The 15283-nt window shown below is 40.2% G+C and overlaps 2 protein-coding genes across 5 annotated transcripts in view; one reads left to right on the top strand and one right to left on the bottom strand.

The window, feature by feature from the left end:
• Positions 1–469: 469 nt before the first annotated feature.
• Positions 470–9206, bottom strand: nol9 (nucleolar protein 9). Its single transcript, XM_004560343.5, has 13 exons — positions 8916–9206; positions 6880–7389; positions 6585–6792; positions 5433–5563; positions 5193–5328; positions 4479–4575; positions 4190–4287; positions 3469–3636; positions 3116–3368; positions 2908–3022; positions 2537–2711; positions 1937–2070; positions 470–953 (listed from the first exon to the last, which is right to left on the bottom strand). Exons 2-13 carry the CDS (start codon positions 7342–7344, stop codon positions 834–836), a joined length of 2100 nt encoding a protein of 699 aa, XP_004560400.3. The 5' UTR covers positions 7345–7389; positions 8916–9206; the 3' UTR covers positions 470–833.
• Positions 9166–15283, top strand: part of zbtb48 (zinc finger and BTB domain containing 48) — a 12389-nt gene continuing 6271 nt past the window's right edge. Inside the window, exons 1-2 of one of the 4 annotated variants that reach the window (XM_012921619.3) lie at positions 9166–9216; positions 14551–15224. In XM_012921619.3, the coding sequence (XP_012777073.3) occupies positions 14574–15224 (651 nt within the window). In that variant the 5' untranslated portion in view covers positions 9166–9216; positions 14551–14573. Of the gene's footprint in view, positions 9421–10302; positions 10396–14550; positions 15225–15283 lie in introns of those variants that run through there. The other 3 variants (XM_004560342.5, XM_012921618.5, XM_014407462.3) reach the window with 3 other exon arrangements.

Below are 15283 nucleotides of genomic sequence, written 5' to 3'. Positions count from 1 at the left end.
CATCCCACACAGGTCAACATAAGGAACTGTAAACAAAACCTCTTGAATGGCCTTAAGTAACAAATGCAAAAGAGGGCAATAAAAATGGAGACACTTCTGTAAAGGCTTTGATTGGTGTACAAACAACACGGGCATTGTCCTTGTTGGGTTTTCTTTGCAACTTCAACTGAGCTCACGTGAAAGACGTCTTCATAACTGCATCCTGTCCTCTTCTTTATTTTTTTGTTGAATGGAAGGGAAAACAACACGGAAAGCGCCGGCGGTGGATACTTTATAACAAAACAGCTGCCAACATGGAAAACTACTTGTCTGGATCAGGCAAAATACTGCACACAGTGATAAATTAAATTGCTATTAAACCATTTGAACTCTACATGGATATATGATTGTGATATTTAAATATCAAAGCAGCTGTAACAACCACCATTCACAATGCTCTAAATAGCTGGTGAAGGTAAGAACCACATAGTCTGGAAACAAACTTGCTTCAAGTTTATTATCTGGCAGGCATTTAAGATTTGGAATGTCATCCACAAAAAACAAAAAAAAGAAGAAAAAGAACCATCAAACGAAAGCTTTGACTATAACGTGTCGTGTTATTTTACTGTCCATGTGAGAGAAAACACCTAAGCGCCTTCACAGCATCAAACAAACATACAGTTTCAGGTTCCAAGATATGGCAAGGGCTCTCAAAAAAAGAACTCCAGTAAGGTCAGAGTATGAACCTTAAAACAAAAGTAAGAAGTGTCCCACCTCAACCTCAGTTCTGTACATTCAAAGGCCAGCGCTGACTGATGGGGAAATGTAAAGGGCAATAAAATGCTGCAGAAATGTCACTGCATCCCCTCTTGACTGGGCCTCGTCATTCCCTTGAAGACTCGCAGCTTTCCTGCTCCAGTGAGATCAAAACTGTAGTCTGTAGTAACATAGGGCATCTCCCCATCAATGCCCGGCTGAAATAGAAACAAAGACACTACACGTCACAATAGAACAGTAATGTCATCTTTAGATATAGTTATACACAACTGAGAACTTTGGAACTCTGAATGTAAATAAATGTAAATAAAAACAGAATGCAACTGATTTTATTCACAACAAATCAAAGACAAACATATCAAATGTTTAAACTGATACATTTTACTATTTGATGAAAAACTGTTTTTTAAATCTGATTTTTAAATTTATTGGCAGCAACAGATCTCAAAAGAAACTGGGACGGATGAACAAAAGTTTGGAAAAGTAAGTAACACTAAAAAGAAACAGCTGCAGCAAAACTGTAAAGACGTAAAACATCTCATCATCTACATGCCTGTGATAGTCGGACCCTCAGGAAGCAGTGCATTAAATAAAAAAGGAAGACATAATTCTGTCAAGGAAATCACTACGTGGGCTTGGACACTTCTAGGAATCACTGTATGTGAACACAGTTCACTGTGCCATCCAGGTTAAAGCTCCATTATGCAAAGAAGAAGCCATATGTGGACGTGATCGATCAATGTCACCATCTTCTCTCATTTAAAATGGACTAATGGAAAAGTGCGTCAGATGAACCAAATTTTGGCTTTTTTGGAGGGGGGAAAACATGAATGCCAAGTCCTCAGGTACCACCTGGGTTGTTATTAGTGCTCCCTTAAAGAGCCTTCATCTCTAATGCTATAGAGGTGCACTTGTGCCTAGAGATGAAACAGCCTGCACATCTGGAAAGGCAACACCAGTGCTGCAAGGTCCATACAGGTTTTAGAGCAACACATGAGCCCTTTCAGATGGTATCATTTTAAGGTGGGGGGGCCTGCATGTTCCAACAACACAATGCTTATTAACTGCATCTATTATAACAACATGCTTTAAAGTAGAACAGTCTGAAGTGACTTTTCAGCAACTGAAAACATTTTTGATAACATGAAAACAAAATGAAAAACATGAAAAAGGATCTAACCTGTGTTGTGAAGATACAGGAAGGCATTGAAATTGCTCCCAAGAGGAGACAGTTGACTTTACGAAGAACTGACGGATCTACAGGTGTCAGCAGGAAGTACAGACCCCGTGCCATGTCAATACCTCGGAGGAGCCCTGGAAGACAGTATCAAGTAAATATAACGACATATAACGACTCTTTAATTCTCAAATTGTCAAATGGATTTGGGTGCCCTGGTCTATTACATCTAATAAATGTGTTTCTTTATTCCCGATCTTAAGAATTGAATCTGGTGCTGAAACTTCAGTTTATGGAATAAAGTCTTCACTACATAATCTACAAAACATTTTCAGCTCTTCACAAATATTTTTATTTCCTTCCTTCCTAGACTTTTTGGATCCCCCCCCGATTAGATATAAACGTATTTTTCTGACCAGTTACTACAGTTAAAGAAAGAAAGCTTCAATAAACTGAAAAACCAGTTTATTGTGGCAGTAACAATAACTTGAGCTTTTTAAAAAAAAAGATATCAGCAACATACATTTTTAACTTGATAAAAATGTTTCAGTCAATGAGGAAGTAAAGCCAAAGTCAACACAATAACTCAGAAAGGACACTTACCAAATCCCACACATGGGCAGATGGGTGCCTGGGAAAGAAAGACTGGACCTCCCTTGCTTGGTACTTTTTCTGCCAGGCAGCAGAGTCCTACCAGACTACCACTGGAAGCATGAAACATGTGCGAGGGCACCACGTCGCAGTGGGTAACACCTAACGCAATCGCTGTGTGTGGAACCTGTGGGTTTAGCAAGAAAATTGTTAGGTGGTTGCTTAATAAATATAAAAACATCTTTAAAAACAACAGTTTGCAGTTTAAGGAGGTTTAAACCAAAACTGGAGCATAGACAGCCATTTCTCCCTGATTTAAATGTCATGAATTGTATTCATATATGTATAGACTGTGATCAGAGAGTCATGTGCTTCTTGTGTACCTGGTATGGTGTGAGGCTGTGCAGAGGTCTGACTGGTCCAGGGTCCGGACACTGCAGCTGACTCAGATAGGCCAGGAGAGACAGATTTCTCAGCTCATCACTACGCTGGTGTTTCCTGTCAAATGCAGCGATATGAGATGTAGCCAAGAGTCTGGAATAATGTTTTTACACCAGTATATTAATAATGGTGGTGCAGTGGTGTACTTACGCTGTTCCTTGACTCCCAACTCCTTGAAACTCTGCTTGTATACTAATGTGACTGTAGATTCTTGGGGGGCTGTGGCTTTCTGTAAACTCATCCAGAGCGGTCTGGGCGGGTGGGTGAGTCTGAAAGCCATCTTCCGTTCTCAGAAAGTCTGGAGTGAGGGCGGGGCACTGATTGACACCACTGTGACTGAGCTGGACAACATGGGAAACTGGGAAGAAGCGGATCATGTCAACCAGCAGCTTGAATCCAAATCCTGTGAACAGACACACATTTAGAAATTTTTTTTTATTATTAGTGTATTTAAATTCTCCTACATTGTTTCACTGATGTCACAGAAGGCAGCTCACACTGACCTTTGACCCAGCCCATGGTGTTGATAATAATCGGAGCCTCTCTGGTCTGGGATCTTCTGCACCATAAGGATTTAAGAGATTCCATATATCGATCCAGGTCTGAGTTGCATGATGACTGACCGTAGTAGATCATGTGGTCTGGAGTCTGCTGATGTGTGAAAGGAGGACCTGCAAAGCAGATCATTATACGTCTTTTAACCCACTCTTACTAATCAAGTAGGAGTCAGAAATGAAGAAAACACTATAGAGGCTGGTTCTGCTGGAGGTTTCTTCCTGTTAAAAGGGAGTTTTCCTTCCCATTGTCGCCAAAGTGCCTGCTCATAGGGGATCATATGATTGTTGGGTTTTTCGCTGTATGTATTATTGTAGGGTCTACCTTACAATATAAAGCGCCTTGAGGCGACTGTTTATTTGGCACTATGTAAATAAAACTGAATTGAATTGAACTATAGAGGCATAATTCTACACAAAACCCACCATAAAATAACAATTTTGACATCACATTTTGAATCACACATGATTCTCACATGTTACATAGGTTTAAAAGAAGCTGAAAGGCTAACACTTTTACTCCTAGACACAGGTGGACTGGCTGTGTCAGTTTCCAATCTTTAATCTAAGGTAAGCAAGGAATGGCTCTTCCAACACATTGTTGTTAATAATTTAGCCCCAGTTGTAAAGATGTAAAGATTTTGAACATATAATGAGGATTGAAACATACCTAAAAGGGGTTCTCTGACAGTGAGGAGAGACAGGCAACCAGCAGGGGTGAATTCTGTTTGACCGAGGTCACCTTCCAAATAGTCGACACTAGCAGTGCTGAAGGAAAACAAAACATATCGTTATTCTCCACTTTAAATGACCCACAGAGATGTTTGTAGGCTGTAAAGACCCTTGTGTAAATGTGAACCAAAGCAAACTAAACATTACAATAAAGAGAGAGGACCAGAGCAGGACCAATGACATAGTGAACAGGACATTATAAAAACTGTAGTTAGTGAGAAACTTACTAATTCAGCAAGGTGTTAATGAGCACGCGAATAAATGTTGACTTTCCAACATTCTTGGTCCCACACACCAGGATAACAGGACAGCCATCTATGTCTCCTGTCAATGAAAAACATGTCAGGTTTTCATGAAAGCAACCAAAGTGAGCATTTTGTTTTGGTATGTTCTTATCACATAAACGTCTGTGGTTCGATTCAGTTACAGAACAATTCTGCAGGACTCCTACTAAGAGTGAAGAGCAAAACTTACACTGACTATTATATTCTGTTTTTCTGCTGATCACTGTTAAACCAACACAATAACTGTGACTGGTAATTCTCAGCAACTGACCAACTTACTGTTAAAGCCCTAAGAGTGTGAAACACTTTCTACTGAAGTCAGTTAAGTTACATTTGGTATCTGTTAAGTTCTTATATAAACTCTTTTAGGAACACTGATAACTAAACCTCCTTGTTTGAACTAGTAAATGTAGCGGTTCTTACAGAGTGCTTTTCTATCCTGAGCACTAAAAGCGCTTTGCACAACTTCACCCAGTCGCACACGCACTTTCTTCTACACTGTTTCCTATCGAACATTCACACACATAAATGATTATGATACAATGAACTTTATTCAGTACTGTTCTGTGTGTGTGTAAGGGTTACAAAATAAATAAATTTAGCCTTGTAGCATAAAAGTGACTCGTGTATAATTTGGCACATCTAAAAGTGGGTTACCTTTGCACACACTGACTAATGTGTTGAGAGCATGTCTGTAGCTCTTCGACATTTTCAGCCCTTCAATGTAGCTGTCGAGAGGAATCATACCCAAACCGTTGAGTGGAGTGTCAGGAACAGCTGACATGAGTTCAGTCTACAAACAAGCAGGAGAAGCTTTTCAGATTCTGCATGTAAATTATGTTGAAATTTGTCTGCTTTGCTGACTAAATCCAAGTGTGAACATATCTGCCACCTTACCATCGGGTGGTTGAACAATTCGCTGAGATCTGGAAAGCTGGAAAGAAACCGTGTCATAGGCGTCTCGATGGGCTCCAGCAGGATGATGGATGAATTTGTCGTTATGCTTTTTAACAGCTTCTTTCGTGATGCTGTTAAAAATGCATATTCACAGCAATTAAAAGTCAGAAAAACACGTTCTAATACTATATATTCAGCATTTAACTGATAGAGCTATATCAGTGTCTGTGTTTTATGATACATATGCCTTTATTAAAACTTCCTTTCACAGAAAATAACGCAGAAAAAGATGCTCAGATTAAATCAGAATCATCACAGTTTCTGTTTAAAATCATATGTGTACATGTCACAATTGTTACAATTTATTTACAGTTTAGTCGCCATGTTTTTATACACCACTTTGCATTTAATCATTAGTTATTATTAATCTATGGCTCTCTCCCATAGCATGTCTTTTATACAGTCTTCTTCCCCTATTAACCAACCGGTCATGGCAGATGGCTGCCCCTCGCTGAGCCTGATTCTGCTTGTTTCTTCTTCTTAAAGAGGAGTTTTCTTTTCCACTGTCACCAAGTGCTTGCTCATAGGGAGGGTTATCTGCTTGTTAAGGATTTCTCTCTTTTATTGTAGGGGCTTTACCTTGCAATATAAAGGGCCTTGAGGTGACTGTTGTTGTGTTATGGGGTTATATAACGTTATAGCTGCACAAACTACAGTTTTACTGTTTTCACACATCTTCATCACTAGTTTGTCTCATATTTATGACTCAAACAATAAGCACTCAAGAGTAAACATCCTCTTTCAGTGTGAGTGTGCACAGAAACTGAAGCAGAAAGCCTGGGCTAATGGAGAAAGTTGATGACCACTTTTTTAGAAATGCTTCACAAGACATCCTTTAGTTAATTTTCTATTGTTTACATTTCACTTAAGACAGTCTGCGAACATGCATTGCAGTGCAACAGGTGGGGTAAAGAAATTATAATTATTATCATATAATTATTAGCTTAAAAAATCCAGACTTTGCAAAGAGAAATAAGGTCCAGCTAAGTAGAATTCACAGTATTTTTGCCTATATAATATGAACTCTAACCAATCAGACTTCCTAGTGCTATATTTTAACTTCAAACATAAAAGAAAAAGTGTGCTGCTCACCTTGTGGAAGATACTTTTGGAGGATGTGTGATGCCTCGTTTCTACTTTCCAACGCTCTGATGCTTTCTAATCCTCTTATACTCAGTGGACAATGTGATGCTGGGGAGAAAAGCGAATATGACTGCTGACCCTCTTCGATGGTAAATCCCATAACTTCTACACGACCATAAAGACAGGTCAGAAGGCACTTCCCGCGGAAACACAGCGTCTGCAGGTAAGACATGTTTAATCACAGAAATTAAATGACATCAGATTAAACATCTACATGTCCAACTAAAAATCAACTGACGCATACCTGATCCTTCTGCATGACAAGTACTGTGCGGTTCTCTTGATCGTCTCTCTGCGCACAGTGATGCAGAGCCTCTCCCTCCAATCTACCTCTCCGGACATCCTCAGTGTTATCTGAGGTCTCCATACCATTCCCATGCACTGACTGGGAATACTCCTTCCAGTCCTGTGAGTCATCTGAGTCATTGTCCATGGTAAACACTGAGCTTCCATTAGCCTGAGCATGTGTCTTCTTAATTCCAGACTCAGAAGAGCTATTCTTGTGGTTAGAGACAGACTTCACTTTATTTTTCAGCCTCTTGACAGATGTTTTTTTCCTTACAGACTCCTGGTGCTCCTTCACCATGCTGATCACCACAGGGCTAGAGTTTACATTAGAGAAACTGACGGGAGGTCTGCACCGTTTTCCCTTCGCATCTTTCCACTTGTGAGATTTATGTTTTACCTCTGTGTGTTTGTTCACTTTCATGATTGTCAGCAGTCAATTAGGTAAAAGAAAAATGAAAAGGTGAACCTGCAAAGAAAAGGATGCACTTCATCAACTTAAGAATAAAGAATGGAAACAAAGCATTTACACTCAAGCAATTATTAGTTTAGTTCTGTGGAACCCATCTAGTTTACTTAAAGAGCAACTTTATTTCATGGCATTTAACCTTTGCACAGAGATTTTTATTGTAATAATATGATAATTATTATAATAATCTTCAGTTATTTTTAATAAGTGTTCATCTATCCCGATGCCTGGTTATTTGTGCATTGAAACTGTTGCAGTCAAGTTCCCTCTATGGTGTTAAACATCAGTATTAGCTTCCATCACAGGTAGCAGACAGTTTATGCTTAAGCTGACTTGTCTGCTTATATCTTATTGAGTTCAGTTAAATCCACAAAGAGCAGCAAATGTCAGAGGAGCAGTGGTGCAGGTCAGCTGATCACAACACACGCAGAGGAGCTGGTGAGTGAAAGGAGAATGGTGGCTAAGCTGCCATCCCTGCTGGACAACATCTCCCACGCCATTCAGGAGACTCACAGCACTGAGCAGCTCCTTCAGTGGTAGGCTGCGGCTCCCACATGATAAAGGTTATCTTATCTTAAACAAATCTACTCAAGCTCACAACACATGTTTTTGCATTTGTTATTCCTAAGGGACATTTTTTCCCCAATGTTGTAGGCGATATTAGGGTTTGTTTGTTTGTTTTTTACATTTAATCTAACTTGAGTATTTTTCACCTCTTGGAGTCACTTTATAAGACTCTTAGAGTCTTTATAAGACAGTAAGACTGTTTTTATTATGTTTATTTTAATTTTAAAATGACAAGGCATAGAAATTTACATCAACACTCCATCATTTAAGATTAAGTCATGCAGGCTCAGTTTCATATGCAGGTTTACAGCATTTATTCCATAGACCAGAAAATCATACTAAACAAACATTGAAGGCCACTTACAAAAACCCACGTGCAGGCTCAAAAAGCCCATGAACACAGCTGCACTACTTCAGGTTACTCTTTGTTTACGTTATTCTTTTAAAATTGTGTTTACAGTTTCAGCTGCTGTAACACAGGAACTACTCCACGTTTGTGATGAATACAGTACATCTTCTCTTAGATTAAATAATCCTGTTTATAGTCTTGTTTTAACATATCCGTTAGCCAGAGCTAGCTTTCTTTTCCAGCCACAGCTCAATATAAATGAAAACTAAAGCCAAATATGTCGGTTTTCCACAATCTCTCAAAATGTGAACAGAGCAATGAATAAAATCACCTTCACGCAGTATGACAAGAATGCAACCTCAATTTTAAACTTGGGTTGAAGTTATCAAGACCAACTTCACCTAACACCGCCTCAAAAACTAGCATTAGCTGCTAGCTAACGTTGTTGCTTCCCGAGAAAACACTGTTTTAAAACAGATGGCACAAAGCTGTAGTTATAATCCCTGTGCCTTGGCTGCGAACATGCACAAGTAATGTTTATAATTATCTTAAGAGACACTAAAGAGCTGGTCACTTGTTATTGCAACGGTGCTAACAGGCTAATACTTACATGTGTGAGCCGCAGATAGACGCTGAGTCCGGATGGTCAACTATGACTTTACCCGAAGTGTTATTATCTGCTAAAAGAAGCGTCTAACAACTTAATTAACTTTTTTAGTTAATACGTCGATAATATTACATACAAATGGAGCTACGAGTAAGAATATGGTTAGTCTCAGATTGTGATTAATCTAATCGTTAATATTTTAACATTGTACGATATAAAACATTCCCGGAGTGCGGTCGCATAAACAGCGTCACATCCTGTTTCACTTCGCACTTTTTAGGGGCCTACAAGAAACGAAAACAAGGTGCACGAAGCTAGGTTTTTTCTGTTTTATCACTCTGGCTCATGTGACGCCCGGATCGTGTGCAGGTTACAGAGAGGCCCGTCGTGTTTAATCGTGTTTTTAATCGGAAAGTCAAACGCGAACTGAAGCTGTCTGTTGGACAGCGCGCTAAGGGAGCGTCTTTAAAGAGATGTGCTAGGAACTAAACGTGGAAGTGCAAAGTGGGTGAGAGTTTGCAATTATTTCACGAATGCTTTTTCGAATATGAACACTGAAAATGCACTAGGGTATGTTTAGACTTTATTTTAAAGGCAGCTCAATAAATGTTGTAAATATAAGGACAATAATTTAAATCTAATAATTATTTAATTTGTCCATCTAATATTAAGAGCGATGCTCAGTACATACTTTAAAGTACAGGGTGGGCCATTTATATGGATACACCGTAATAACATGGGAATGGTTGGTGATATTAAAGTCCTGTTTGTGGCACATTAGTATATGTGAGGGGGCAAACTCCTCAAGATGGGTGGTGACCATGATGGCCATTTAGAAGTCGGCCATCTTGGATACAACTTTTGTTTTTTTCAATAGGAAGAGGGCCATGTGACACATCAAACTTATCCGGTTGTTCAGTCTGACGTCACTAGCCGTGTCTGGGTCTAAACTCCGCTGCAGGTCCATATATCAAACGATCACTGTGGCATTACTGAGAGTTGAAAAACTGTCTAAAGTCTTTCATCTTTAATAAAATGATCAGCGTTCTGCTCTACCAGGTGTAACAATTGAGTTTAACATCCAGGCATCCATGAAAACGGAATTTATGACATTTAATGGAGTTAGAAGTTAGCAGGGAGTTAGCTCGCTAGCTTCTATCTAAATACAATATAGCATGTCCTGACTGCGGGGTTTTGGAAACAAATTAAAACGTACAGCTCTGTTATCACTTCCAGCATAAATGAAGACAGAAAACTAAACAGCAGTAACGTTTGTAGGGTTACTGAAGTTGGGCTAGCTGGTATATAATGATGTGCTGCGTGACCGCTAGCGACACAGCTACGTTAGCATAATATAAACAAGCTAACTTTTACCGTGAGTGTTCTCGGTGGTCAGGAACAAATGTAATCGCATGGCAGGATGCTGTAAAAGGACCAAACTTCAGCCAGGAGAACAACTGAGATAATCCATCCACAATACGAGGTTAGTCATTCATATACTGCTGCATGGGCTGGGCTGTAGTTACACCCTAAGGTTTTAAAAACTGAGCTTAAATAAATGATTAGCGGTAATAAAAGCCGAGGGAGGTCAACAGTGATCACTGACTGTTTTAGGAGCTTTTTGAGATCAAATAGAAGAAAATACATAACATTAAACATGTTAACAACACAAAAGCCATATTAAACGCAGACTACTTTAGGCCCGGAAGTAGGATTCGTCGCGTCATCACTGAACAACCGGATTGGTAATGTCACAAGAAAAACAATGGGGTGCAGGGCTCGCAAAATTTCAGGGACTCTTCAGTTTTTGGTAGCCCAAAATAAATTTAAGTAGCCCAAATAAAAATAAAAAATTGATTGATGTTTTGTTTCCTTTACAATATTATACATTAAAGTAATATTAAAGTAATATTGTAACGGAAACAAAACATTAATCAAAAATAGTTGAAACACAAATTACAACATTGTATAAAAATTACAATCATCAACTCAAATACTTGGTTCTAATTGAACAGAAATTTCTATGAACTTGTAAGAACTGTGTAGAACATGAATCAGTCTGTGTCAGATCCTGAATTTGAAATTTCCACTGAAGTCACGGGTAAGAGGCAAGTGGAACCAACATCTAGGCCATTTGCTTTTTGAAGTTTGCAAAGACTGCTAAATTTTGCCAGGGGTAGTTCACTCTTTGCAACATAGTACGCTGTTCTAAACAGATTTTTCAGGTTTATTTTTAGTATGTTATTTGCAATTGGTGTTTGTTCTGGGAAAGATATTGCAGACTGAGCAATAATGCATTTCTTGCATTTCTCATGGGTTCTAATGGGGGCCTTTCTTAAAATTACTGGTCCCAGTAACAAAGGCGCTTGTCGACTCAGAAATCGAGGGAAAACCAACAACACACCCGGCAGAACATTATGTTATTTACACGGGTGCACATCAGTGGTCCGCATGTGCGCATTCGCTGTCAAAATAAAAGACGCCACCAGATAATTAGTTGCAACGCGGTTTGCGTCCACATAAAAGGCACGGTTTTTGTCCGCTAGAGTGGGATTTTCACGGCACATTTGTTTGAAGCCAGCTCACCTCCTGCAACCACTTTTCCGAGAATACGCGCTTCTTTTGTGGTTCGGACTCCTTCTGAGGTGGAGGAAAACCAAAGTAATTGCTTAAAGGAGCTTGCTTCTTCGACATCTTTAAGAGTTCTAAACAAATGTCTGTCCTCCTCCAGAAAATCTTAAGCACGCAAACACGCGTTGCAACTTCTTATCTTGTGCGCGTTTTGTATTTTGACAGCGAATGCGCACCTGCACCACTTATGTGCACCCCTGGTTATTTAGCTCGTCATATCGCAGCCACAGAAATTCTTTTGTCCATGAAACCATAAAGCTGCACTTTCTTTTTGCCTTATAGTCTGATTTGTCATAACTTTTCCGTTTTGTGGTAAGCTTTTCTTTGGCTGTCACTTCTTCACCCTGACCTGTCTTATCCTGCTGCTTTTACACACACACACACACACACACACACACACACACACACACACACACACACACACACACACACACACACACACACACACACACGCTCAGCGATTCTCTGCGCGATCAACCTCTCACATGTTTAAGCTTGCTGCGGGAGATTTCACTTGTCATGTTTGCATAGTAAGCTAACGATTAATAAGACGATGTCAGAGGAATTGGTGCGCAAATTATCATCACTCACCAATCAGTGCTGTCGCCCTCTATACACAGTTCGCGCGAATGCAAAGTGAAAGCAAAAAACAAGAGCAAATTCAAACGCGATTTCAATATGTCACATATTGACAGTGGCCAATGACATAATTACCCAGCTACATTTCCGAAAGAATGCAAAAGCATTGACATATATTTTTCCTTCCTATGATAGCCCGACGGTAGGGGTGGGTTTTTATAATCGATTCATCGATTATAATCGATTCTGGCTTGGATAACGTAAAATCGATTCATTCAAATCCTGAATCGATTTTTTAATATAAATTTATTTTGCCCGAAATGCCAGAATCTCTGGTGACATCTCACAAAATTTCAAGAACCACCAAACAGTTAAGACAGTAAATGAGAGCAGGTACACGGATTCTGCACATAGACTTAAACACACAGCGCGACCCGCGGATCAGAATCAGTTAGATGTCGCCTTTCTCACAGTCGGGGCTGAAAGCCGACAGCTCGCTGATTCTGATCTGTCGGCGGGTCGCGCTTTGTGTTCACGCCCTTTGTGCGCTGATTCTAAAGCTGTTAGTTTGATGTCTCTCCAAACAATATTGACCGAACCAGCAGCAAAAGAAGATCCAAACGCTTCACATAAACATCGTCATGAATTCACTCTGACTTTTACTGTTTTGCTTCCATCGCGATGCGCAGCTCTCTCTCCCTCTCTCTCCCTCTCTCTCTCTCTCCCTCTCTCTCTCTCTCCCTCTCTCTCTCTCTCCCTCTCTCTCCCTCTCTCCCTCTCTCTCTCTCTCCCTCTCTCTCCCTCTCTCCCTCTCTCTCCCTCTCTCCCTCTCCCTCCCTCTCTCTCCCTCTCTCTCCCTCTCTCCCTCTCCCTCCCTCTCTCTCCCTCTCTCTCCCTCTCCCTCTCTCTCCCTCTCTCCCTCTCCCTCCCTCTCTCTCCCTCTCTCTCTCTCGCCCTCTCTCTCTCTCTGTACTTCAAGAACAGTTTCCCTTTCTTCATTATTCGCTTGCTTGTTACGCACACGTCTACCGTAGTTTACAGCGCTGTCGGCCGCTGTTTTTTTCCCTTTTACATTCTTCCGAAAAGAAAACCTCATTTCTGCTGTTCAATACTGAACAAATTTAAACTTTTTAAAATTATTCAAAATGCAAAATGCTTAGCCGTGTCTCTAATAAAACCGCTGTAACGTCAGAGGTAATGTTCATTAATTAATGGTTTTCTTTCGTTTTTGATGTACTGCAGAATATTTTTATAAAATCCCAGGCCAGGAAAATCACCTTCATGTTTTTCTGTGTTTTATCCTCAGCTACTTTGACACAAAGGCATCTGCTGTGACGCTCACACCTGTGATAAAGTCTTGCGTGTGTCAGCTTCCTTTTTATTGATACAAAAATATGTAAATGTACTGATCTGAATTATATTTCTGACTGTCAAAATTTCCCAGATTTAAATCGAATCGAATCGAATTAAATCGAATCGTGGATCGAATCGATTCGGGACCTTGTGAATCGGAATTGAATCGATTCTAGAAATCAGTGACGATACCCAGCCCTATATAAAAGTAACGGTGTGGGGTTTTGAACACATTTTGTGTAATTATAACAATATGTAATTTATGACCCGGTTACACATTCAAATGTCTTTTTTTGACCTCACACACACACTTGATTCTTCAGTCAGTGCAAATACAGTACTGTGCAAAAGTCTTAGGTTACCTCTCCTTTAAATTTTGCTATGAAAATGAGAAAAAGATGCTAAGGGTTATTGAATGAGGAAATAAGGCAAAAACAGAGTTTTTACAGTTCTGTTCTATAACATAGCTCGAACTCTCATAAGCAGCTTTCTTGACATTTCTTAAGTAGTTTTCAGTTTTCAATTACGACACGAAAGAGCCGATAGATACAGAAAAAGGTTCAGACATCTTCGTACCCCACTTAGCTCCTCGCATAGTTTGATGTGAATACCAAAAATCCTAATTACATATGCAACGACCCCTCTGCTTTGCAATTTAACAAACAGCTGATGGTTCACTTTGTCAAATGCTTTGGGCGCATCTAAAAAGCACATAAAACGGATGTGTTCTGTCCCTATATTTGTATATATATTTATGTATGGATCAGTATAATGCTTACTCTTAAAACCAACTTGATTATCAGTTGTTGTTATATGCTTTTGAAATCTGTGTTCAAACACTTTAGAAAATACATTTGCCAAGGCAGTTGGTCTCTAATTATCAATTCTAGAAATCTTCCCACTTTTATCTTTTACTACTGGCACTAACGGAAATGATAACATGGAATCAGGTAAAATACCATCAGTTTGAAATGCTGTAAAGCACGTTTAGAGTGACATGTGGACTTTTTGACTAGGTGCTCTGCTGATAATTTGTCTAAACCACACGCTTTGTTTGATGTGTCTCATTTACCAGCCATCTACAGTGAAGCAGGAGGGATGGCTGCAGCAGAGAGCAACCATGCGCAACGTGTCCTGTCTGCCCTGAACCAGCAGAGGGCAGTGGGCAGGTTTTGTGATGCATCATTGAATGTGGGAGACGGGGTAGTGTTCCTTGCTCATCGCAACATCCTCGCCTGCTTCACTGAACTCCTCCAGCAGTCAAACATGCCTTCTGCAACAGAGTTCTGCCTGCAGGGATGCCCCAGTGATGGCTTGGAGCTGCTCCTAAACTTTGTCTACACCGGAGAGCTGAAGTTGGATCCTCACAACCTGGACAGAGTCCAGCAGGCAGCAGCCAGCCTGTGCGTACCAGAGGCACTCACACGCTGTCAGCAGTTCAAGGAGACCTCTAAGGAGCCTGTGCCTGTCAAGCGTAAAAGAGGTAGACCTAGAAAGTCTGCCTCAGACATCACGAAATACGAGCCCACCATTGATACTGCTGCAGCCAGTTTTACCACTGCTGCCACTACTACAGCAACCACCACACGCTCTGGCCGAGTAGTGAAGAGCTCCAGGCGACTTGTGACTATCGATGAGAGCCCTACAACTGAAAACGAGTTGGCCCCGCCTCTTCCTGTGGAGAAAGAAGTTGGTGATGCAGTTGTTGAGGAAAACCAAAACTCAGATCAGCTAGCTGGTGAAACTGAGGTAGAATACAATAACATAAGCATGAAAAAATATTTCAACGACGGGGCATTTGTGCGGAT

The sequence above is a fragment of the Maylandia zebra genome, linkage group LG20, assembly GCF_041146795.1.
Source record: "Maylandia zebra isolate NMK-2024a linkage group LG20, Mzebra_GT3a, whole genome shotgun sequence".
Classification (NCBI taxonomy): domain Eukaryota; kingdom Metazoa; phylum Chordata; class Actinopteri; order Cichliformes; family Cichlidae; genus Maylandia; species Maylandia zebra.
Note: the sequence above shows the minus strand (reverse complement) of the source record. Positions and strands in the feature narration are given on the sequence as shown.